Here is a 27,649-nt window from a genome sequence, read left to right as displayed (position 1 = left end):
TGATTGATTGATTGATTGATTGATTGATTGATTGATTGATTGAAAGCGTGAAGAAGCGTGGTCGCGAGTAGACCCATTCGAAAAGAGAAGAAGAACCAAGGAAAAGAAGTTCTGACACCTCGAAGAATGAGAGTATAATTAAAGAAATGTGAAGGCCATGAGTAAGAGTGGTTATTCTATTCACAAGAAGTACAACTAGCTAACCATCCCCTCTTAAGAGGAGAATTAAGGTATCGGCAAAATAAAGTGAAGGGCGTGGAAATGAAAGAGTTGGTTTCTTTTTGCAGGCAGTTCAACGTCGCTCTAACAGGATTGGTCATGCTGATAAATAATAGTTTGAAAAATCTGCATCTCGCGCTATTGTCATTCTATCAGCTGCTGAATTTAGTCAATCATATCACTTCGCGGGTGTATTCAAATGGGCTTTGCAACGTGATATTGCTATATCTGCATGTGGATTAAGACGGGCTAGAGTGCTCCTATCAAAGAAAATTACTTCGCCAGAGGAGGGATTTGAACACGGACCTCCTAGTTCACAGAGGTGACACCGGCTGAAATCCGTGGTGCGATTGTGTTCGATGCTGATATCTCGGCATAGCTCTTAAGGCGGTCTTAGGCCACCGCCTCGCAGAGCCCATTTGAATTCGCCGGCAAGTGATCTGATTGGCTAACTTCAGCAGAACGAGATGTCGAATTATAATACGCTCGCGTACGCGGTTCATGTTGTTTCCGATGAAATGAAATGAAATGTAATGGCGTATGGGTTTTAGTGCCGGGAGTGTCCGAGGACATGTTCGGCTTGCCAGGTGCAGGTCTTTCGATTTGACACCCGTAGGCGACCTGCGCGTCGTGATGAGGATGAAATGATGATGAAGACGACACATACACCCAACCCCCATGTCAGCGAAATTAACCAATGAAGGTTAAAATTTCCGACCCTGCCGGGAATCGAGCCCGGGACCCCTGTAACCAAAGGCCAGCACGCTAACCGTTTAGCCATGGAGCCGGACGTTGTTTCCGATCACCTTATATTTTCAGCTACGGTGGAATTAGAAAGGGTTAGGACTAGGAAATAAGCGATCGTGGCCTTACCTGAGATACAGACCCAGCATTTTCCGGTGTCGAAATGGCAAACTATATTCAGAACTGCCGATGGTAGTATTCTTACCCTCCATCTCCCGAATGCATGCTCATAGGTATGTGATTAGTTCCGCCTAACCAACTTGCTGTAGGCTTTCCAAACCTAACAATGACTGGTCGGAAGAGAACAAGACTTGGACAATGAAGGTCAGACAAGAAACATGAAAGTAAGTAGCCTGGTGAACTAAATGAAACACTGTCGGACTCATCTAGGATCCTCATGATCACCAATTCACGCTGTTTCAATCAGAGACCCCTTGAGGAGACGGCCCTTTTAGTTGACTCATACAACTATCATAATCGTATCATGTCTCATCCACAAAGGGAGAGAGGCCATGAAAGTCAGAAAAATGAATTACCATACCATGGAGTACGACGAGAAGAAGAGTCGAACAACGGAGAGGAAAAATGCCGGCCTGAGTGGCTCAGATGGTTAAAGCTCTGGCAGGTTCGATCCTGGCTCAGTCCGGTGGTATTTGAAGGAGCTCAAATACGTCAGCCCTGTGTCGGTAGATTTACTGAAACCGAAATTAGGACAAAATTCCGGCACCTCGCCGTCTCCGAAAACCGTAAAAGTATTTCATGGGACGTAAAGACAATAACATTATTATATATTATTACGGAGAGGAAAGATTTAGCACACAGGAAACTGAGCTCAAGCCACGAGGTCATAGTAGTGGTGGGGTGTTTGTGGGAGAGGGATATTGTTACTCACTAAGTTGTGCTTTATGCCTGTAATATGTATACTTCATGGCAGCTAATTCAATACAATTGTCAAAGGTACTAAACGTCGGCTGTTTTTTGCCTTTAATTTATGTAGTGAAGTCAAATGAATTATTAAAAGAAATGATTAAATTGATATGTTATGTTCATTAAGTACTGAACATTAACGCTCAAGATTGTATGTGTGATAATAAATTGTTCAATGGATAAAAACGGAATAGTAACGAACCTACAAGAAGCATTTGAGTAACGAGTGTTATCTACCACTTTGTCTCCAATTTACAGGTTCCAGGGCTACTTGGCAAACGTGACAGCCCTCCATCTCTCGCAGTTCGAGGTAGAGCGCTTGGTCCTCAACTTGACTGACTTCAAGGCAGAATTCAGTATCAGCTTCAGTAGAATTCCTTTATCTGCGGCGTACGAGTTACAGGGCTCTCTCGCCAAAATTGTGCCAACATGGGGAATAGGTAACATGCAGTAAGTAGAGCCTTATTCCCTATAAGAAATGATAGGCACTCACGCAGTGCAAATGTGTGATTAATTAAGGAATATTCGTATCAAAGAAAGTATATTCTAGACTGGCATTAATTAAGCAACGAAAATATTACGAAACAATATTAATTTTACTAATATAATTTTGCTAATAAAACACTGATTGTTTCATTGAACTAATTTAATTTAGGATGACCCATTCACTAAACACACACATATAGTTATTGAACATGAACGACAAACAGTCATTTAATTAGTAGCTATTTAAAAATTATCTAATCCTCACAGCTGGTCTTCAGCTGGGCATTCTTTATATGGGAGAGTCTTTATTGAGTAAGCAGATTGAGTGCTGAAGGATGGGGATTACGCTGGAGCTGTATCGAGTGGGGGTAGGAAGTTGGCAGTGCAGGAGGAAAATAAAAACCGGAAACGTGTGGGAGACAATAGGGAAAATGGCACGGCTGTTGGTGGCTGTGGTGATGGTAGCGCTGCTAATAATAGGGGGTGTGGAGGTCTGGTTCAGTGGGCGCCCTTGGATGGGAAGAAATTGAGGTGATAAAAGACATGTTAAGGGAGGCGTAATAAATACAAGAGGAAAGCTGCGAATTTCTAGCTGAATAAGATGGCAAGAAGCGAAATTCTTTTATCACATGTTCACATGGAGTATGGCGTCATTAGAACGATACATTTATATATAAAAACACATTTCTAATATACTGTATAATTTGTATAATTACCTAAAATGTTAAAGGAATAATTTATGAAAAACTGTACTCCCGCTTTTGGGACGCTAGAGGAGCAAAACGAAATGTGAATGTTGAAGACTTAATGACTGTGGACCTTCAAGAGAATTGTAAGCTACAAAAATAATTTTTGTTCCGTATTGAAGTGCAATTATAAGAAATAAATACAGTACAATATATCAATTAAATTATATTACATCAGTTTTGGAACTAGTTTCAGCCATTTAGTGACCATCTTCAACCAATTAAAAATTAAACAGATTATGTGATAACTAAAACATGTATACCAGACAAAAACAATGTTGCAGGAATAATTATGGTTATGATCTTCTTATCATAATATGATGTCTTTAAGTTGGCTTAGACCTCAAACAAAGAAGTAAATCTCTAATGTCTGATGTAGAACTAACACTGACTTGCTGGAGGAAGGAGTTTACACGGCCTACCTGCTTCCTGCCTGCTGCCTAAGTTAACTGGGTTGCCATCTATCACCAAATACTTTCAGGTCAAGGAAGAAGAATAAATACAGCTCCAGTAAACCGAAGAAAAGAATATGATCCGTAATTTTTCAAAAACCAGTGAGGACATTTTTGTATAATTTCCAGTGTTCGCCAGTTCTTTGAATAGATATTATAACTAATTCCTTGCTTGCGAAGCCGCGAACGAAAGCTAGTAACAATATAAAATACAAAATAAAATAAATCAATATGCATCACAGTAAAGTAGCATACACGTCATTGACTGATCTATAGTAACTGTTCGAAGTTGCCCCCATTAGCAGCAATGCGCATCGCAATGCGTCGAATCAATCCCGTCTGCACGTTTAGCAGCATTTATTCATTAAATGAAAATGTGACCTTTTAGCTCAAAAATGTATTCAGGTTGTTGTTTTCATACACAACGGACTTCAGATGGGAAGTCGAGCGATTTTAAACCAGGAGATCTGGCGAAAATCGTATGAAATCATCACGACCAATACCGTTGCACAGTCCTTTCTCTATGTACCGTTGCTCCTTGATGGAACCATATTCTTTGACGTAATTGAAGTGGTACGTCTTCTATTAGTTCCGGAATGGCATCCTGCAAGAAATGTAGATAGTAAATAAGCCCATGGTATTACGTTAGAAACTTCCAGCCCACACGTTTACCGACCAGCGCTGCTGGAAGGCCCTTTCACGTTGAACATGAGATTGACACGAGTCCACTAATGAGCACTGTAGATATTTATTACTCCATTATTCCTAAATGTGGCTTCGTCACTCCAGAGTACAGATGCAGTAAAGTTTGGGTTCTGATGACGGCGCGTTGTAAAACCCACAGAGAATTGTACCCTCAGCTGGCATTCCTCTGCTCTTAAAAGTTGCACCCTTGAAAAATAGAAGCGGTGTAGATTTTCCTGAATTACATAATGCACAGTTGAACAACAAGAGTACAACAAGCAATTCCATGGAGAGAAATGGAGAGAAAGTATGACAAGAAATATTACTAGTTTAACTTTCTAAATCCAGCGTAATTATATACAAATTCACACACAACTTAAGTGTTTCCAGTACTTAACACTTCGGCTTACAATACTATCGGTTAACTTACTACTAGCTTAACACTAAAAGTGATAATAAAATAAAGTTAAAAACATAACTACCCAACAACTACAACAACACGAGTACGAAAAGCAATTCCACTTAAAAAAATATTAAAAGAAATACTACTAGTTTAACATTCTAAATACAGTATCATCATATAGAGTTTCATACACAACTCAATTATTTCCAGTACTTAACACTACGTCTTGCAAAACTATAGGTTGAGCTTACTACTAGCTTAACACTACAAGTTATAATAACGTAAGGTTAAAACATAATTATCCAACAACAACTACTACAACAACAAGAGAACAACAAGCAATTCCATTGGAAGAAAATGTTACAAGAAATACTACTAGTTTAACTTTCTAACTCCAATATCATAATATACAAATTCACACACAACTTAAGTATTTCCAGTGCCTAGCACTACAGCTTACAATACTATAGGTTGAGCTTACTACTAGCTTAACATTACAATGATAATAAAGTAAAGTTAAAACATTGGTAATTACCCAACAACAACAACAAAAACATGAGCATAACAAGCAATTCCCTGGAAAGAGAACACCACAAGAAAAACTACTAATTTCACAATCTAAGCCGAGCAGAAAATCACAAATTCAGTGTCCGTAATTTACAACTTTCACTTTTCACTAATGGTCTTCTTAAATGACTGGATACCGGAGGGGAATCTATCAAAGACTGCTGCACGTAATTTATTCCAATCTCTTATGGTCCTGTTTACGAAGAAAAACTTGCCCACGTCCATATGCTGGTTTCTGGCCCTAATTTTATGCTTATGATCATTTCTCGATAAGTATGAGGGAGGTTCCAACCTATTTCTAATACTACCCAAGGCAGCCCTTCCTATTAGACTTTTATAAAGACCAGGCAGGCGAGCTCTAGTTCTTCTAGGTTCAAGACTTTCCAAATTAATGGTATTCCTCCCATTACCGGTTACGAAACGCATCGCTCTTTTTTGCACTTTTTCTAGGGAATGGATTAAACCCACCCTGTACGGATCCCAGCACGCAGATCCATATTCGAGAATCGGTCTTACCAAGCATTTATAAGCATTACTTTTGGCACAAGAATTAGCTTTATTGAGATTCCGCATAACAAAATGTAACGATCTCCAGGATTTCGTAACTACATTTTCCATTTGCTCTGACCAGTTTAAGCCTTCCTAATAGTAACACACAAGTACTTACAACTATCAACTTCCACAAAATTTTCCCCTCCAATTTCGTAATCCCTCTTTCCTGTCATTTTCTTTTTACTAAAACACAATTTCTTGCTTTTTCCGCTGTGGATTTTCATTCGATTTTCACGCGCCCATTTTTCAATCGTATCTAAATCCTGCTGAAGCAATAGTCCGTCCTCCTCTGCCTTTATCTCCTAGTATATGATGCAATCATCGGAAAAGAGGCGCACTTCCGATTTTATCGAATCAGGCATATCATTTTTGAAAAGTATGAAAAGAATTGGCCCAATAACGGTACCCTGAGCCACACCAGACGTAGCACTTATTGGGGAAGATAGCGTTTCTCCCACGCGCACCCTCTGAGTTCTTCCATTGAGTTCTCGTATCCATTTCACAACTCTGATGTCAATGCCCGTACGCGCTAACTTGTTAAGGAGGATGTCATGTGGCACACGATCGAATGCCTTAGCAAAATCAATTACTATTGCATCAATCCTTGACCCACTGTCGAGCTTATCCGATATATCTTGACATACGGAACAGAGCTGACTTTCGCAGGAGAAGCCTTCCCTAAAACCATGCTGCCCCTTAAATATAATTCCAGAAGAGTCCCATTTTAGCTTCAAATAATCTACTATTAATTGCTCCATTTGTTTGCATACGATAGACGTCAAACCAGTCTGTGGCTCTTCAAGTCGCTCTTGTCACCCCCTTTGTGAATAGGAACTACAATGGCCGATTTCCAATCTTCTGGAACCTTTGTATTGTTCAGTGATATATTTAAGGTTCTCATTAAATATGACAGTATCGCTTCACCCCCGAGTTTAAGTGCCTCTCCGAAAATAGAATATGCTAGTTGCTTTACGTCACAGCGACACAAATAGGTCTTATGGCGACGATGGGACAGGAAAGGGCTAGGAGTGGGAAGGAAGCGGCCGTGGCCTTAATTAAGGTACAGCCCCAGCATTCGCCTGGTGTGAAAATGGGAAACCACGGAAAACCATCTTCAGGGCTGCCGACAGTGGGGTTCGAACCTACTATTTCCCGAATACCGAATACTGGCCGTACTTAAGCGACTGCAGCTATCGAGCTCGGTAAAATAGAATATGGCCCACAAGATTTCCTTCTTCTGAGTTTAAAAGGACCTTTACGGAATAATGAAGCTTTAATTTGGAAATCATTATTGGTTTTCGAAAAATTGTCCCTGAATAACTGTGCCACCGGATTAAAAACCTTTCCGTAGTGCTTATTTAACGCTTCCACTTTATACATATCTGTTGTCGCCAGTAAATCTCCTCCTATACAAAGAGAAGGAACTGACTTGTACTCTCCCTTCAATCTTCATATATATTTAAATAAAGGTTCCAGGAATTTCGATTTTTATTTAAGATATTGTCAAGATATTTCTCTTCGGCCACTTTCTTTTCTGTTAGCAAAAGCTTCACCAAACTTCTATACTCCGCTTTGCACGCATCATTATTATTTCTTCTGTTGAAATTCTCCTCGTCGTACGTTTAAGCTTCCTAATAGTCGCAGTGTAATGTGGCGGATCTGAATTTTCCCTAATTATCCTTTTGGGAACGAATTTATTCAGTCCAGTAGTTAAAATGGTTTTGAAGTTCTCCCAAATGTTGTCCATTCCCTTGCCCTCCTTTAACCAGTTAGTATAGCACAACCTCAGATAGTTTTGAAAACCTACGGAATCTCCCCGCGCATAGCACCAAATAGTCTTAGAAATTCCTACATGCCTCGTATTTCAAATTTTCCAAGAGAGATCGAGCACCACGGCACTATGGTCACTAATCCCCTGAATTACGTCACAAGATATAACTATGTCATCCGGTCTGAGTAGAAAAATATCTAAAAGTGTTCGTTTACGTGTGTTCTTTGTGACGACTTGGGAAAAACCATTATTTCACACTAATAAGTTAACTGCTTCCTGCGATAGCCCCTTCCCCGCCGTATTTGACCCAGCCCAGTTTAATGACGGTAGGTTTAGATCCCCTGAAAACATAGTTCTTTTCCCGTAGGTTATATTTGCACGTGCCAATTCTGAAAGACGAGTGATCGTGTTTAAACCTGATTTCGGCGGGCGATAAGCTCCAATAATGACTATATTTTGTTTATAGGGTGCATTATTTACCTCCACCCAAATTATTTCGCCGTCATTGAGGACACATTTTAACGTACTGCTTCGCTCTGACCTAACACCAATTAAAATTCCCCCTCCTTTCGAACCTCTATCCGGTCTAAACGTTAGAAATTTTGACCTGAATATTTCTGAATGATATATTGTACCAGGAAGCCATAGGCCCTGGCACATACGAGTTATAAATTTTATTTTTGAGCATACAGTTAAGTTCCGATGCATGAACAGCTGTGTGAGAGAATGTTCTCGTCTCACTGCGCTGCGTGAGGGAGAGCGCAAGTCGAGCAAGGTCAAGTGACGTCACCGCTGCCTGTAGCTTCCCTCCCCTTCAGAATTCTCTCGAAAATTATTTTATGAACTTTTTAACGCCTGGACCAATTAACATGAGACCAATGCTGAATTGTAGCCAATATTCTGGAAGTGAAACCCTGCAAGTTTGAGATCAATCCGTCCAGTGGTTTCCGAAATATGATAAGTTAAAGTTTGGAAGGAATTATCACCCTTCATCACCTGATGCCGAGCGCTGCTCGCAGACAGGTATAAATAGGTCAGTGGACCAAGGTTATAGCCAGTGTGTGTTCTGCATTTATGAAGGACAGTATGCTCAGTCGCGATCCGCGAGGACATAGTAGTGGTCACACTCGAACACGTTGAAATAGTGCGAAGACGTCGCTAGTAAAGTTTCTGCCGCGCCGCGACGAAGGAAATATTCTAGAAGTTTCTCCGACTAAATCATCGTTAGATAATACTCAGAAGTGTGTTAACTGAGTGAGGTAATAATAGAAATAGTGAAGTGTCAAATATTTCGTTTATCAGTATACGTCATTGTGAACTTTGCCAATTTCATGTAATTCTGAACTGTATCTTTGAACTGTGACAATATTCTAAGTCATTGCGTGTGATGAACTAAAATCCTAATTTGAGACCATTTTTATAATTCTGAGACGTATTTCTCCTACAATAATACAATAGTCAACTGTGTGAGACATTATTTCACTAGGCATTCATTCAATAACAGGTCTAGAAGTGACTAATTTTTATATGCATTTTCTCGATCTTTCGATCGCTACTACGAGAAACCAAAGGAACATTAAGAACTTTTCATGACAATAGCAAATACAGTAGAGACAATACGCGACACTGAGCGAGATATCGAGGGACAGCTATTGGAGCTCTCTCTAGCGGGTAGACCTGAAAACTACTGATTCTGTCATAAGAGCACGTGTATTTGTGTGTGAAGTTTTTGGTGTTATTTATACGTTTTTCGTGAGTTGACATAATTAAATAGTAGCGTGTGTCATTCCTTGATATCTCCCCTCAACATGAGGTGAAAGGTATGTGCTGTGTTTGGCTGCAGTAACTATGAAGTAGAGAAGAAAGCGCTGTCTTTCTTTCGCTACCCTCGTGACAAGAAAATGTAAGTAATATTGTGTTTGCATATATATTCTTCCAGTAACAAAGAGATTTTTATAGTACTTCATAATCTTCTGACCTTCTCCACCCATATTTTAACTGGCTTAAAATACAATACGCATACTTTATTGTATAGTGCTGCAGTTAACCTTTCAATACCGATGTGTTGTTGTAGGTGTGATCTGTGGATTTTGAAATGTCACAGAAGTGATTTGGATAAGGTGTACGAGAAAGAAGGGATGTTACACTTATATAAGAATTATAAGGTCTGTTCAGATCATTTCCAGGCCAGCGACTTTAAAAATCCTCCACTATACAGCCAAGGATTTTATAGATTTTCTTTCTGTTAGTAGGCTTCATGTTAAGAGGATAATTGTCCATCTTTTAAATGTTAATTCATTGCATCATGTGTGTAAGGAATGTGCCGATATTTCTATTGACAAGTGTCTTAATGCGATGATGCAATGTTTCTTAAATGAGAAAAAAGACAAATCTAACCGTAAAAGTTCAGGCAGGAATGCTAAAGCAGAAAGAGTAATGCATTAATGAAAAATCAACCCATTTCACAGCAGTCCATTTCACATTTTGTTTATATGTCTAATTTCAGTCTTAAAATAATAACCTTTTAAATAATTCTTCATTCTTTTATCCAGAATTGCTTTGGCAACTTCGAAGTTAATATCTCAATAATAATTTCTTTCTAGACGTAATTTATTTATCCATTTTCGTATATGCATTTCCATTGATATTTGAATTTAGCGCGACTTTTCAGGTCAAGTCACTAGGAGCGCCACCGTCGAATTGTCTCCCATTTTATCAAGACTAAATCCGTAAGTGTCGCGTATTGTCTCTACTGTATTTGACAATATTAAGTAGTACAGACTCGTGTGTTTTAAGTCCAGCCGTAAAATTGTCTTAATCTATGAACAGTATTATTTCAGAGACTGTTGTAGAGACTGTCGATAATAACATTTTTTTCAAGTGCTTATGGACAGTGATTATTGTTCTGCGGTTGAACTTCAGACATAATTAGTGACAATTATGAACCGTGACAGTGTTAAACCTTAATTCCATGAACTGTGTGTATATAAAAGCTGTGTTTTCCGTAGTGAAAACGATGGTAAGTCCTTACTCCATTAACCTGACTTACAAACCATACGGTAGCATGGACTGTGAATTCTAATTCAACACCGTAAATTTAACATGAGAATAGAACTGTGCATTACAGCTCGTGTCAGTGCATTATATCAATTCTAGTGGTATTTGTGAGCTCTATAGTGCCAATTGAACTCTCCGTGTTTCGACATTACCTCAAAGAACAACGGAAATCTTGGCAAAGTGCTGTGAAATTCTGCTGCATCGAACGTCGCTTCCAACGTGGGATTTACGTGGTTTCTTCAGTTATGTTACTCATCGAGGGACGTCGACGAGGGAGATTAACGTGGTATCTTCACTGAACGGACTTGTCACACCGCCGATGCTAAGTTCGAGCCCTGGCTGCACGCTGTGGAATGTTCCAGGCCCCAAGTCGCCGTACAGCACAATACCAACACTTGTAAGCAGATTCCAGATGATCTTCTCATGTTCTGAGTGAGTAATCCTACTGACTGACTTTTGACAAAGCACTCAGTTTATTACAGTGCTCCAACAAGTGCTTCGTGTGAATATCAGCTCATAATTTATAATCATTCAAGAAAGGTTCATATTTTGCTGTAAATTTCTTTTTAAAATCATTCATAAATTGAATTCATTTCACCTAGATGAACTTTAGGATTTGCAAATGCACTACTTTACTTTATTTTCAACTTAAATGAACTGTAGAGACGTACAGCAAGTGATCAAATATTTTCATTTAAACTATCAACTTATTCATGAAAGTGTGTGTTCATTTTATGTTCAAAATATTAGAAAGACTGTAGGCCTGCACCATAAGTGATGAACTTGACGAAATTCAAGGTGCAAAGTGATATTTTTATATTTAAATTCATATTAGATTAACTGTAGGGTGTATATGGTCTATAGAAGAGTGATATATATTTTGGACATTCCTAAACAAGTAGACGTCTCAGAATATAATAACGTCGATCTTTTATTATCACTTTTTGGAAAATATTAGCTGGAAATTTGAGTTTGAAATTCCAATTGCAGGGTGATATTTCTGTGAATATTTTTAATACATTCTATCAAAAAGATTTACCATCTATTATTCGCCCTGCGATACTATCCATCTCTGTACCTGCTCCAATAAGAAACCGAACACTACCTGAGATCTTTCCCATGCTCTGGCTCCACAATCATTTCCTGGTACAATATCTTATCCGATAACCAACTCTCTGTTTCCACAATTATATCAGGGTCACTCGCATCAACTAAGTTTTCGAATTTTGCAATTTTATTACCAATACTTCCGCAGTTTACCTGCAACAATCTAAGAAACTTACCCCATCCGTTATCACTTCCTCTCACAATGTCCTGTTGGTGGCCTCTTTGTCGTTGTAGCTGCATCGAATCCGCCCCATCGTGGATCGCCATTCGGCTGCCCGTTCTGCGCCGTCGTCCTTTGGCTGAACTGTTGCCGTCTGGGTGGATCCACATTTTCTTCCTTCACTGTTTTCTAATGCGTAAGGACAACGAACATATTTTATTGTATTTTTTTCTATAAAATTCATGTTGATCTTCTAGAATGCTATCTGCAGACTGTGAACATGTAGCGCCTTTCTGTCCGCTCGTAAATACACTGAGATTCCAACAGCTGTAAACTGGCCAACGCGAGAGAAAACTGCCCATGAATGCTAGGTCTAAATATTAAAGTGTAGGGCCTCGCATAACTAAGTAGAAACAGTACTAGACTCACTTTGCGTCCCGTGGTTGCAATTCCAGTTTGGAGCCAGAGGGAATCTTTACGGTTTTACTAGCACAATTGGGTGTATTAGGTTACAAATGATTCCTACTATCTTGTAGCTCGAACAATATCAGTTAATATATCGAGCTTGAACGTCAAATTTCAGCAAAGCAGTGTGCTGACCTTACTTACACATAGGCTAGTTCCAGTGAGAATGTTCATCTCTGTTACGGTTCAGGCTGACCTGACTAATAAGAACTTCTCACGAGAATGTAAGGTTTTATGTATCTCTCCTTGGGAAAAGTAATCGTTGGCCTCCCCATAAGAATGGTCTATACAACAAGGCAGTGTCTTAGCGCAATTGCTTTACAACATGACCAGCCCAGAACAGAAGGCACGCGAGTCATCTATGCCAATGATACTTGCAGTAGCCCCACAAGATAGTAGCTTTGTAGAGGTAGAAAATGCTTTGTCATTTGCTTTGGAAGAACTTGGCACACAGAAATAATTTGAAGCTATATCCAACCGAAATGAAAGTTTGCACTTTCCACCTGTGCAATGAAGAAGCGAAGAGGACACTGAATGTTACATAGCGAGGTGAAACGCTCCTTCATTGCTATAAACCAAAACATCTTGGTATCACACTTCACCGGGATCTGTCTTTGAAGCATCATTGCCTAAACACAAAATGCGTATTTATATGCTGAGATGTCTAACAGGAAGGTCATGGAGGCTCACCCCACCACTCTTAAAACTTCAGCCCTTGAACTGTGGTTCTCAACTGCAGAATATGCAGCACCAGTTTAGTTTTCTTCTTTACAATCCCAAAAGTTTCTTACGCTTGCTTGCTTAGTGTTGTTATGATTCCGAACCCCAATTTCTAACACACACACACACACACACACACACACACACACACACACACACACACACACACACACACAGCAAACTCCTCCACTTCGGTGATCTCGGGATGTTTTACGAATTTTTAATCATTTTAGGGTCCTTGAGTGTATTACATTCTCTGTTACATGTGTTTATGTTTGTAGGATGCCTGGAATTCATGTCTATTTTTATATCTATACTTCGACTTTCATTTGTGAAGACAGATAGATGCATGAGACGTGTCAATGCCGAGTCGTGAAGTTTGGTCATCCATCTGCGGCGTCTGAAAAGACAAGGCAAAAAATTGAGTCAAGACATCCACTTTTTGGCCATCAACCAGCCCGACAGAGACTGAAGTCCCGAAGCAATTTTTTGAGAAGAATAGCATCAGCTAAGAACGCTGCGGTCGTCAAGTAACGAATTCCTGAAGGATTCCGTCGTTTAAGAAATATCTTACAACACAATTTAATATATGAATTTTGCTCTACTCAACGTACAATGAAGAACTTCCGTCACGTTATAACAAAATATCTTTCTTCACCATAAATTGTTTAAAATGACACACATTACATCACATATCGGTATATAAACATTATTACCGTCCGCCTCCGTAGCGTAAGGGTTAGTGTTATTAGCTGCAATCTTAGGTAGATAGATAATGTCTTTATTGGTGGCGAAGTTAGGGCTCAAATCCCTCTCTTGCACTTAACCACTAGAAGAGTATACATGTACATAACTTCTACAGTATTTACAAATACAAATAACACAAATAATATTAATAGCAAAAACAATAGTAATAATATTAAAAATGACTATAATAGAATCCTTAATTTTAAAATACACAAAGTAAAATACACTTAAGTGACGTAACTACAATAATCAGTTCATTCATCCCATTCATTCTTTCATTCACTCAACAGTTATCCAGCAAGTTAGCAGGATTCGCTCAGCAAGTACTAGCGGCACGCCACTTTAAACTTGCGATGAGAGGGATTGTCCCTAATGTTCGCAGGTAGCAAATTCCATCTTAGGGAGCCCGGGTTCGATTCCTGGTACTGCGAGAAATTTAAAACCTGCAGGAGGGCTGGTATGTGGTTGAAATGGTACATGCAGGTCTCCTCTATTGGGGGTGTGCCTGAAAAGAGCCGCTCTACCTCTGTAGTGCACACGAGTTTACTTACTAACATTATTACGCAACGTTCATTGCCACAGATATATTAAAATAGTTTATATAACAAACTGGGAATAAAAATTCTTACTATCTAAGATTTGAAGCCACATGCGAAGTCGAATTCAATAGATGAAGTAATCCCTTTCTTTTATGTTATATGGTATTGCCACATGCCACAGATAAAATTTCATACGACGAAATGCAGTCACCAGCAATGACGTACATTTATTCATACATTTATTATCCCCTGTGTAATGCAGAGAACCTAAATGAATAAGTTTTAAAAGGTACTTTGTATGCTGCTTTCAGGTTGGAAGTTCACAATTTGGAGGTGTTCGGATCTCTACAAGTGGGAATAGACCGAGAACTTCTTTACATACAGTCCTTTGACATGGACTTCTCTTTACGTCAAATTACGGTACGTTGTAGCACAATCCGTATAGTTATAGTCAACACAAGGTTTGTTAAGTAATATTCAAAATCATTTTAGTCCATAACCAATCAATCGCCACTGATCCGCATTTAGCACTGTCACCCAGGTAGCAGATTCCCTAAAATTTTTACCTAGTCCTTCCTTAAAATTATTTCAAAGACGTTGGAATCTATCGAACATCTCCCTTGGTAAAGTATTCCAATCCCTAATCCCTCTTCTTATAAACGAATATTTGTATATCAGCTCAAGAAAGGTATATATGCATATCTGCACGTAGACAACCTACATGCACAGCTACTAGTCTGCACCATGAGGTTTGAGACGCCACAGGAATTACTATAAGTGCCCAAACTGTGGGCAGTAGACTCCGTGATGGGGGACGGTATTCAGAAATACCCGGCAGGACTCCTCCACTCCGACATCACAGGGTGGCTCGCGTTTGATGGGCTAGAGCACATCGGATTTGGACACGTGATCAATAGTCCAGAACATTGTTCACTGACGAAGTGCGAATTGGTTTACATCCTGATGACAACCCTCTGTGCATATGAAGGGCAAGAGAGGAACTTTACTAATAGATTGTAGGTTTACCATTATCAGCAGGTATCATGTCTGGCCGCAATTCACCGCTGGCTCACATTCAAGGAGATGTGATGGCCGCAATGTATGAACACAACATTCTCCGACCCAAAGTAACTGGTTTTACAGAGACTGCAGGAGATAGATTTAATCTACAGGGCAATAACGCCCGTCCACATCGTGCAGCAGCTGTGAATGGTTACATGGTGGACGTGGCCAGCGTCTTTTCCGCACATGAACCGCATAGAGCATGCGTGGATCTTTCTGAAAAGAGAAATTTCCAACTGACGACAATCCACCACACACGATTCAGGCCCTAAAAACTGCTGTCATTAAGGAGTGGGACCGTTTGCCTCAAGAAATGCTCATTGATTTGGCGACGAGTCCGCCCCGTCACATTTAAGTGTGCCTCAGGATTCGTAAGAGGACCAATATGTTATTGACTGCATTGAAAACTATACTTAAATTTTTTCGTACAGGGGAGGTTCCTTAATTTCTTTGGTTTAGTCACATAGTGGGTGTTCTTCTTTTCATACTGCGTCCAAAGTTACCGAAAAGTATACGAACATTTTCGTTGTGTTTTCTATTGTAAGTTTCACATTAAATAATAAGATATCGGTTCCACCTCAACACAGCAGAATCTGTCATATATGTTTAACTTTTCTTTTTATGAATATATATAGTATCGTCCATTTTTCAATTTGTTTGAGCATTTCTTATGGAGAGAATAAACTGTGATATCTCGTGCTTACATTTCAGTACAGAGTTCTACCAATCCCTGAACTGCATCACACATCTATACAATGTTTAATATGAAAATGAGATTAATTTACTTTTAATTAGTCCTCCATACATCGATTATTTTTATATCTCCTTCGGTCATCTTTGGCACTGTTCAAATGCTCCACTAGCACCAGAAAAATTTCTGAAGTTGGAAACAACCCATCTGAGATGCTTCAAATTGTTAGGACTTAATCATAAAGCCGTTCTGCATGAACATTTAGTTCCATGATCTTTTTAGGTGACTGGTGGTTAATTTTGTATAACCTGTCTATTATTTATTTAATTACTTGTTTGTTTATTTATTTTGCTATTGATTTTACACCGCACCAGCTTAAGCAGGTCCCATGACGACGATGGGATAGGACAGAATTAGAACTGGGAATCAAACGGCCATAGCCTTAATAAAGGCGTTTGCAAAACTAGTAAAGCATGGAAAGCTATGGGGCTTGTACCCACCATGCCCCGAATATAAGCTAATAGCCACGTGGCCTGAACCGCGCAGCCTACTCGCTCGGTTACAGCTTGTTAAGGGAAGACTCCATATTTACTTATGATGGGAAATCTTTGATGACCACATCAGCTGCAGAAAATTCCAGCCTATAATTGGCACAGTAAATGAAAATGAAATGGCGTATGGCTTTTAGTGCCGGGAGTGTCCGAGGACACGTTCGGCTCGCCAGGTGCAGGGCTTTCGATATGAAGCCGGTAGGTGATCTGCGCGTCATGATGAGGTTGAAATAATGATGAAAACGACACATACACCCAGCCCCCGTGCCAGAGAAATTAACCAATGGTGGTTAAAATTCCCGACACTGCCGGGAATCGAACCCGGGACCCCTGTGACCAAAGGCCAGCACGTTAATCATGTAGCCATGGAGCCGGACATTGGCACAGTGATACAGCAAAAATTGGTAAATTGCATTTATGGTAACTGCACTTTTGTTTCGACCAAGAATGATAGCAGCTCTATCACTTGCAACTCCGACAAGATCATTTGTCAAAAAATGCGTCCTTGAACCCCAGTTTTCTCAAATATGCTATATGTCATCAATGAGTTGAATAAGCCTTCAACTGTGACGTCTTCTGTTCCAATAAAGTCCAAACAATGTTGTAGGGTCGCGCATGTCTATGGATTGTAAGTAGGTACAGTATATACAGCAGTAAGTGATAGCAGCTAATTACAGTACTCTTATCTACAAGGAAGGTAATTTTATTATCCCTGTTGAAACGATTTCGACTCACCTCCACGGCATTTCCGCTCACCGCTGCTCAACCTTTCGCCTCTGCACTTCGCTACGACTGTCAACATACTTCCACTTGATCATCGGTGTCTTGTGCCAGTTGACGTCATCACCATCTGACTTTCTACGAATGGTTTTCCGTGGTTTCCCATTTTCACACCAGGCAAATGCTGGGGCTGTACCTTAATTAAGGCCACGGCCGCTTCCTTCCCACTCCTAGCCCTTTCCTGGCCCATCGTCGCCGTAAGACCTATCTGTGTCGGTGCGACGTAAAACAACTAGCAAAAAAAAATGACTTTCTACGACAAAATTCTAGCATGTTCTCGACATCTTTCGTGCACCTGTGTGTCTACTTCCCTTTTTCTTTCCCTCCCTTCGACAACATATACATTTGGCCGCTTTAACACACTCTTGGGACGGCCTGTTGGGAAGAGGGGGAGGACGAGTCATTATGAACGTGTGCACTGCAATGCTGCAAAAATGGGAGGCGTCAGAGGTATGAACATTTGTAGTATTTTGTGTAATTAAAATACATTTTCCTACTCCACTTGGTTGTTGGAAGTGCACCGTCATTGCCAACCCCTCTCTGACTGATTGAGAGGAAATATGGAAGGAAAATCTTTGACAGACTTCGTTTGGACATGCTTGGAATGCCTTCAGCACCACTTGCCTTTGTGCAATAGAGATGTCGAGAGCAAGAAAACCTTGAAGCATTGGCATCCAATATTAAATAAGCAATCCTCAGAGTGCGTGTAAGGCATTGTGTCCTCGTTCCCTTTCCAATCTGAGTAGCGCAGATCTGGAGTTTAAGACGCAGTTATTTCTTGTAAAATTTTCTATTTTAGCCCTTTAGATTTTGTATTCCTCCTTTCGTGTTTTCTATGGAATGTTTGTTTTCACAGCTGGTATTAGTCTAAAATGTGTTTGCATGTATCAATATCTCCTTCCAGATAGTGTTTACTTGTATTGTAAAAATGGCCGGGAAGCAAATCTGATAATATGTTTGTAAAGTTATTGAAAATAATTGTACTAGTTTGGACGTTGCTGCCTTATGTCGTGCGTTCATGTGAACTTCACTTCTTGTATTTGATTATATGAAAAGTTATATTAACCTCGAACAGTATTTAATGAAATATCTTGGAGGTACTGAAAATTTGTTACTCTGCTTAAGAAGTCTTTCGTCTGTTTTACCATTTTATCTATATCTCTGTGAGATATATTGGTTATAACCCCATATTCTATTCCTTGAAATTTGTATGTGAAGTAGCCCCGTACTTATCGGGCATTTTGGATTTTGAATATATTTACATTTGAGTTTCGGTTAACATGTTTAAGGTTATTTCATTCCCCTTTGTCCTCCCTTGGAGATCACATTCTCCACTATGTTCATTATTTATTCATGACTATGGTACTGAAACATGCTTGGTATAAATCTAGGTATCCTTGTCCTTGTTCCCTTAAACTTATAACCTTCAAACTCCCTGTACCATCCACCTTGGACCTCCACTGCCCAGTATTGTTGACCTACGCTTCCACTATACTCTGAGGTTTGCTTATTTAATATTGGATGCCAATTCTTCACGGTAGGGGTAGACCAAGGTATGAATATGACAAACAGATTAGAGCAGATGTAGGATGCAATAGTTACGTAGAAATGAAAAGGTTAGCACAGGATAGGGTGGCATGGAGAGCTGCATCAAACCAGTCTATGGACTGATGACTCAAACAACAAACACGCCAATTCTTCAAGGTTTTCTTGCTCTTCACATCTCTATTGCTGTGCGTTATTGTGCTTCTTACCTTACAGCAGCACTATTTGAGACTGGGCCGGGTAGTATTACAAAGGATAGCAAGTTGAGCTAATAATTCTACTCCAATAATATATTTTTTCGCATGACACTAATACGCGACACTGTTTACGATGTTTCGAATCACTTTGTTCCTCATTTCTGTAGCAATATGAGTGGCATTAAACTAGGTGGCCCTCCAGCCCCGTACTTTCTACTTATAAGTGTCCCGCATGCACTAATGATGAATGGGATGCCTGATCACTGGTTTACAAAGGAGAACTACAAGGTGCTATAAGTATTTGGGATGTGAAACAAATATCAGTCCTTTTACTACACACGTTCTGTAACAGGGTGCATTTGTAAGTACGCCGACGATGCAGAAAATAAAGTAAAATAACATTAATTTATACACGTACAGGCATTCCACTCTACCAAAAAGTTGCTTTATAAGGGGCAGTCATGTGCGAACCAAACACCCGCCTTAACATACATACATTCCGTACGAAACGTGTTAACACTGATCGATACTGTCATAGCTGTGGTAGGATAATTCCATGGTGACAACTCACAGGCGCACGTAGTTGTTGGGTTACCGTATGTCTTTTTTTGGTGCTCGGACTAGTCTAGTATGTTTGTTCAGCTGTAAAGTCGGAGGCAAACAAAGAAGAACAAATAAGTGTGGTTCGTTTTCTGGTGGCGCAGCACTATGAAGACACTTTGGAGAAACTGCGATGCTCCATAAAGTCAAAACGCCCTGGCATGCTGTCGCACGGAGTCATCCTGTTGTATGATAATGTTCGCCCTCCATACTTCCAATCTGGCGAAGGCTACGCTTCAGCGTTTTGGTTGGGAAACACTCCAACGTCTTCCGTAAAGCCCATACATTTCACTTTGTGATTTTCACATTTTTTGGCGACCTGAAGGAAGACATTCGTGAACGTCGGTTTCATTCGCACGGGGAAGTGCAAGAGTGGGTGCGGTTGTGGATCTGTCAGCAACCTACATCTTTCTACAAAACTGGAACTGATCGTCTCGTCTCCCAGTGAGATAAATGTATTAACGCTTTTGGTAATATTTTGAATAAAACCATTCCATGGTCACGTTGTAAGGGCTGCACATTTTATGCGCCTTGGACGTTCCATTAGGTCGTGATTTCAACTCTCGTCAGTCCGGCAATACGTGAAAAAGAGGCAGGTGGCTATCTGGAAACTCCTGCGCATACGGTCTGTGAGCTTCGGCTGCACTCCGACCAGATACTTCATAGATTAAAATTACGCCTGTATATTGGTCGTTGCTGAACACACCTGCCATTGTCGATATGTTGCCAGCAACTGTAGTGCTACCTTACCAAATACCAGCCTACTACTGTGCGTTAGTGCAAGTGTGTGCATTAGACGGGAAGCGCTGAGGAACATGGAGCGAGCAGCTAACCGGTTGTTATCTCTTCGAATACTGACGTAACCTACCTTCAGGCAAATACACTATAGGCAATACTGGACACCTACATATTTTCCCGTAATAAACTGAGATAGCCTCCGTGGCTCAGACGGCAGCGCGTCGGCCTCTCACCGCTGGATACCGTGGTTCAAATCGCGGTCACTCCATGTGAGATTTGTGCTGGACAAAGCGGAGGCGGGACAGGTTTTTCTCCGGGTACTCCGGTTTTCCCTGTCATCTTTCATTCCAGCAACACTCTCCATTCTCATTTCATAGCATTTATCAGTCATTAATATCACTTTGGGAGTGGCGACCCCATCGTACTAATAGCCTATATCTGCTTCATTCATTGCATCCTTGACCCGGTCAATGACTGGAAAACAGGTTATAGGTTTTCATTTTCATTTTCAAACTGAGATACATGTTGACAGTGGCGCCCTTGGCGGCCCGATCTTAAACGTCAGGCGGCAAGATTGGAACTACAAAAGCTGCATGTTAAAATTGATTAAAATAATTATTTTTGCTTTATTCTACTACGAAAGTTTAATCTTAATACTAACAGAGATAATGAAACTCAATTATGATTTCGTTTTGTCCGAATCTTTGGCCGAATGGTCAGCGTTGAGGCCTTCGCTTCAGAAGGTCCCGAATTCGATTCCCGGCCGGATCGGAGATTTTAATCGCGTCTAATTCATTCTTCTGGCTCGGGAACTGGGTGTTGGTGTTTGTTACAACATGTTTCTCTTCATATTCAGTCAACACACTACACTTCCAACCACCAGAGAAACATGCAATAGTGATTACAAGACCTCGAATTTTTAGTTACTTAAATGTTATTTTACCTGCCTAAAATAGACTCTCAAATAGGTTCTAAAATATTTTTATGCAGCTTCAATGTTACGTATTTTAATAGGCATCAATTAAAATACCATGTTTATTTTGCTAAATTGATGATAATTCCTTAGGGGCATATATAAAATACATTTCATTCACCTCTTTTCTGCAAACGTCACAGAATATAATTTTACCATCGGATGTGAAGAGGGGAAACTCATGTAACCACTTCTTAATTAAAGACGACTTGGAACCTGACATTTTCGGCATAATTCATAGTGTACTACAACACTCAATTTCAAGGCCTTCCCGCTAGGTGCGCTGGCAATCAATGTCTTGCGATATATCGCCAAGTGGCACGTATTCTCTAGTGCATTTGCTTCAGGCAGTAATACCCCTGCGAAATAGGTTATTAGACATCCCATTCATCACTAGTGCATACGGGACACTTATAAGTAGAAAGTACGCTGCTGGCGGGACACCTCGTATATATATACGCTAGTGGATTAACGTCGCATTAGCACATCGAAGGTTATCGGTAGCGGAAGGATAGGAAAGGACTAGGATTAGGAAGGTAGCGATCGTGGCCTTAATTAAGGTACAGCCCCAACATTTGCTTGGTGTGAAAATGGGAGACCACGGAAGAACATCTTCAGGGCTGCCGACGGTGGGATTCAGACCCACCACCTACCGAATGCCAGCTCACAGCTACGCGACCCTAATATTACAACCAACTCGCTCGTTAGTGATAATATTTATGCATGCAATAATTTATTGCAAAATACGTACCTTATTAATTCCACTCAACTCTTGTACATCAAGTTACGATTCAAAATAATATGTGAAAGGAAGTTTATCCACCCTTTCGAGGTCCTCCATGGCCTGTATGGAAATGACTTTCCCGGTTAATGCGTAGCGCATGAATCGAGTTCGTTCCTAACTTAGCTTTTATCTCCTCATTCCGAGTACCCACCTGCTATTGTTGCCACCTGTTTGTATCCAGCGATCATCCTCGCTACATTCATGTTCGTTAGTTCTAACTCACAAATAAGGTATTCTGAGTCGACCCAGTTTTCACTCCCGTACAACAAATTTGGTCTGGAAACAGCCCGGTGTAAAGTTAGTTTCGTCTGGGAGCTGACTTCTTCCTTACATAATACTATTGATCGCAACTGCGAGCTCACTGGATTAGCTTTGCTGCACCTTAATTTAATTTCACTTAATATGGTATTACCATCCTGGGATAATACACATCCTAAATACTTGAAATGATCTACCAGTTCCAGTTTTGAATTCCCAGCCTGACATTCAGTTATCTTAGGTATCTTCCCTACTGACATCAGTTTAGTCTTAGAAAAGCTAATTTTCATATCATAATTGTTGAACCTATTGTCAAGTTCCAAGACATTAGATTGCAGACTTTCGGCATAGTCTGCCATGAAGACCAAGTCGTCGGTATAGGCCAAATTGCTTACTACATATCCACCTAACTGAATCACTCCCTGTTACAATATACCTTTCAGTAGGTGATCCATGTAAAATTTGAATAACAAAGGTGAAAGATTACAGGCTTATCTAACCCCTAGAAGTACCTTGAATAAAGTAAGTTAATTACATAAATTCCTACTGTAGCCCAACTGTCAACTCATATGGCTTTGATTGCTTTTAATAATCTATCCTTAATCCCATAATCCTCCAGTACGGCTAACATCTTTTCCCTCGGTACTTAGTCCATGCCTTCTCTACATATAGGAAACATAACCTGACGGTCTATCCCTCCCGTCTTATGTTTCAGCTACCTGGCGCATACTGAAGAGCTGATACTAATAGTCCCTGTATGATCTGAAAGTGCACTGATTTTCATCCAGTTTACTCTCAACCACTGATCGAACCCTCTCTTCTAAAATGCCTTGCCTGGTATACTCATCATTGAAATACCTCATTAGTTCTTGCTGTCCATCCTGTTCCCTTGCTTATAGACAGGTTCAATTACTACTACGTTCAATCAGAAGAATATTCCATGCTAATCTTATTACTCTGTGAAGCTATTTTATCCCTGACTTCCCACTATATTTCACCATTTCAAATCTACTTGCATCTATCCTTGCTGCTTTATGGCATTAGAGTTTATTTATCATCCTCTCTACTTCCTCAAACGCAAGTTAACTAACATCATTGACCTCCTTCCCATGAGCATCTGGATCGTCAGGTTCGCTCTATGGATCATCCACCCTCCAGCAGCTGTACGATGCACCGCAAAATTCATGGGTCCTGACATCTGTAACACGCTACTAGCACCTTATTACGTCTCTCCAGCTTTTTACCTGCCCACGGCAATTACTCTGGTGGTAGCCTCGTTTTTCAATGTAATTTATCACCCCCTAGGACCGAGAAGATTTTGCGTCTCCGATTATATGTATGTATTCAGCAAACACAATGTAAAAAGCTGATACACAACAAAACATTACAAGATTTTCGTAAATAAAATAAAGACAGGAATTGTTAAGACAAATAGATATAATACTAAAAGATATACCACAATATTGGAACAAAATTATCACTGCAACAACACAGAATTCTACTAGACAAATGATTTTATCTTTTCTTTGGTATTAGTAAACACACAAACCACATTTTCAAAATCCAGCTTCACAGTAAGGTCATTTTCTATTAAAAGTATCGTATATGCAGATGTTTCAAGCGCTCCTGACTTTGAGATGTACGAAAATAATGCTTGATTCTTCACAGAATAGAAAAAAATCTTTCAGAAACCGCATATCTTGAGTGCAATTTTAATAAAGTTCCAAGAGATTTTTTGGTCCTTACCAGTTAACATAGACACGCCAAAGAACAACACATATCATCGTCGTAACTCGAAAGAAAGCTTTGAAATGAACAAATTCTATTTCAAAAGACTGCTACGCAAGTGCCTTGCACAATTGTAGGTTTAATTAAACTCCAGTTTTGGTAAGTATGAAAAATTTAAGATCCTGTCAAAAAAGTTGTTTGTAGACAAACAAGAACCTCTTCACCTCTATGGTTAATTTTTTCCAATGTCACAGGGAAACCTTTTTTTCACTGTGTTATTATCTTGACTTCTACCTTCACAGAGATGATATTATACAGTAAACTACCGGGCGAATTGGCCGTGCGGTTAGGGCCGCGCAGCTGTGAGCTTGCATCCGGGAGATAGTGGGTTCGAACCCCACTGTCGGCAGCCCTGAAGATGGTTTTCCATAGTTTCCCATTTTCACACCTGGCAAATGCTGGGGATTTTCCTTAATTAACGCCACGGCCGCTTCCGTCCCACTCCTAGGCCTTTCCTATCCCATCGTCGCCATAATACCTATCTGTGTCGGTGCGACGTAAAGCAAATTGTGAAGAATACAGTAAACTCTTCGGAGACATGAAGTTATAGAATACCAGTGGTACCAACATTGTTTTCAGTTAAATTCATCACATTTCTCTTTAAATTTACATCTCACTACGGTCGCGACATTTTCCGCCTCTCGTCACTCGAGTTAAATTCAATATTGACAGTTTTATTTAGATAATTGTCACCTCTGGAAATTTGCTGCCCTACAGCCCATGCGTAAAAACGGGCTTAGTCTGTAGTCATAACAATGTGACTCGACTGCGCATGTTTCCACCACAACTTTTTATAAATATTGTGTTATGTTCCAGGGTGATATACGAGGACTGTTTGGAGGAGGAGAGCTCGGTGACGTATTAAGTGAGGTTGCTCTAGAAATGGCCCCAATGCTGGTGGATATGGTGCGGCCACAGTTCAGTCCATGGCTCTCAAAGCAGTTCCTAGAAGAAAGCAATAAGCGGCTCACTGACCTCGCTATCAAGAAGACGGACGTAGTGGAATGGTTGAGACAAATCGTCACGGAAAAAATACTCAGTTTTACTCGCCGTACAAGGCGTGACCCATCGCAATCGTGTACCATTAAGAATTCCCTCTTTACAGCTACCTACTGTTAATAGTAGACTATATTTGAAATGCAATGTTATACAATTTCAAGAACTGAACGGACAAAATCTTATAAAACTAAATAATATTTAACTATAAGTATATAATATTTATTATTAAAATACGGATAATGCGTAGTGTTGAGTGTGTTTAGTTTCCGCGTTCTGCGCATTCTTCAGGTTAATATACGTAATACATTAAGTTATGTTCTTTCTCGTAAAATCACTTTTAAATGTTCACTTCTATCTCTTGTTTGCTATTTATTTATATTTATCATTGTGAAATTGTAAACGGATAAAACCAGTAGAACACGGAAAAATTTGTACGCAAATATTATTTAATTATAATAGTAAGTAAATTAAACTCGTCAAATTTCCAACAATAGATTGCAAATAGAGTATGACATATTTCCTTAAGGTAAAGCCTTGTAGGTTGTAAATTAAAACGATATACAGTGTAACTGCACGCCATCACTGCAATATAGTTAATAGTACAATTTATTCATGTTATGTACAAAGGCTGTAGCTGGATAAGATAGTGAAAATTGTTCTTGAATCAAATCAGGCAAGTCATAAACCAGGCGTTAACACTTCATTAAAGAAACATTCGTGCATATTCACAACTCGCTATTGGTACCCCTCAGAGGAAGTATCAGCTTAAACGTGTGGGTAAGTTTTAAACACACTACTGTAAATCCCGAGGTAAAAAAATGCTGCTAAATATTAGGGACCTGTAGGACATCAATACAAACATCTATAATGTTTGCAAAGTTTCAAATTAAATATGACCATTATCGTGGCATTTTTATTGTTTACAATGTTGTAATTTTCGTAGTAACAAATGGAAATATTCGAGTATTCCTTTAAATATGGTAGGTACCCCATAAATTCCAGTATATATGGTATGTTAATCGCGACCATCTGCAGTGGGTATGTCATGGACAAAACGGGTTATCTACCTTACAGCAAAAACACACAGTATCAGTATATCCTATTTTCGTTTATGAGGTACTGTATATAATTATCTATTTCTAATCCGTAGCAAATCCTTAATTTGTACTTAGACGTCAAACTGTACAATTGTTGAAAGCGGTTAGAGTCGGACATCGGCCTAAATTAATTGTATACGGTACTTTGCTACAGCTTAGGAATAGTATATTATTTATACGGCTCGAACACCGTAAAAGTAGTTAGTGGGACGTAAAGCAAGTAACACTATTATTATTATTATTATTATTATTATTATTATTATTATTATTATTATTATTATTATTATTATTATTGTTCCGGGGTTTCCGTAACTCACAGAAGAATAGGAAGTGCCTGGGTTGAATGGTTGGACAGGGGATTACTTAGAGGAGCTTTTAGTATAACAACTTTGGAAATTTTATTTCTTTCCTTTCTTAAAATTGAGAGATAGAAAATTTACTAGTGTAACAAAGAACAATTCAAAATGTTATCAGCGAGCTCGTCTAACAATACCTTGGGCTTAGAAGTCCTAAATCAGGTACCAAATAACTTGGGAGGAAGTCCCAGTCGCTGAAATACAAAAGGAAGGCCATAAATCCTCCTGGCAGGTACAAGATTGTGGCAGAGCATAGTTTGCTCCGAACAGGTACACTTCACAGAAGTCTCATCTCCAACTTACAAGAGTCTAGCCTCAAACAGGCAATCAGTTGCTTTTGACACTCTTAATTACACTAGGCAACCCATAGGTTAATACCACTTTAAAATGTTCATAAGCGTTTGCCCCATGGTAGGCTCATCAGTTGGAAGGTTCCACAACAAGTTTAATTACTGTTCCCCAAAAGGAACCAAAAACGAACACACAGTTAACCTAAGAATAATCAAGAATACACAGGAGCATAATCACCCATACTATAAGGGCTTAAGAATGAAAATGAATGGTTACACATACCAGGCCATGAACAAAAGGCAAGGAGGGGAAACAGTAACAAACACAACATATAGACATTTATGAAAGGATGAGAACTAAGTGGGCTTAAGGCCCATTGACACAGAGGCTAATCGCACACTAAAAAGGGTGACTAAAGGAGGAAAATTTAAAGCCCAGACAAGATATTTAAAATTTAGAGGTTGAAAACTTCAGTCACCCAACTCAAAAGTTGAAGGGGAGACAACTGAGGGTCAACACTCGTGTTCCCTTATATTAAAGATTTCACAGTAGGGAATAGAACTAGAGTCCGAAGACTGTGCACATTTCAACCA

The 27,649-nt window shown here is 39.7% G+C and overlaps 1 protein-coding gene across 1 annotated transcript in view; it reads left to right on the top strand.

The window, feature by feature from the left end:
* The window catches only part of LOC136873961 (uncharacterized), a 76,066-nt gene extending 50,261 nt beyond the window's left edge, over positions 1-25,805 (top strand). Inside the window, exons 4-6 of the mRNA XM_067147360.2 lie at positions 2,149-2,340; positions 14,658-14,766; positions 25,130-25,805. Coding sequence (XP_067003461.2) covers positions 2,149-2,340; positions 14,658-14,766; positions 25,130-25,432 — 604 coding nt within the window. The 3' untranslated portion in view covers positions 25,433-25,805. The remainder of the gene's footprint in view (positions 1-2,148; positions 2,341-14,657; positions 14,767-25,129) is intronic.
* The last annotated feature ends 1,844 nt before the right edge of the window (positions 25,806-27,649 follow it).

Source organism: Anabrus simplex, chromosome 5 (assembly GCF_040414725.1).
Source record: "Anabrus simplex isolate iqAnaSimp1 chromosome 5, ASM4041472v1, whole genome shotgun sequence".
Taxonomy (NCBI): domain Eukaryota; kingdom Metazoa; phylum Arthropoda; class Insecta; order Orthoptera; family Tettigoniidae; genus Anabrus; species Anabrus simplex.
The sequence above is the reverse complement of the archived record's forward strand: the minus strand, read 5'-3'. Positions and strand labels throughout refer to the sequence as shown.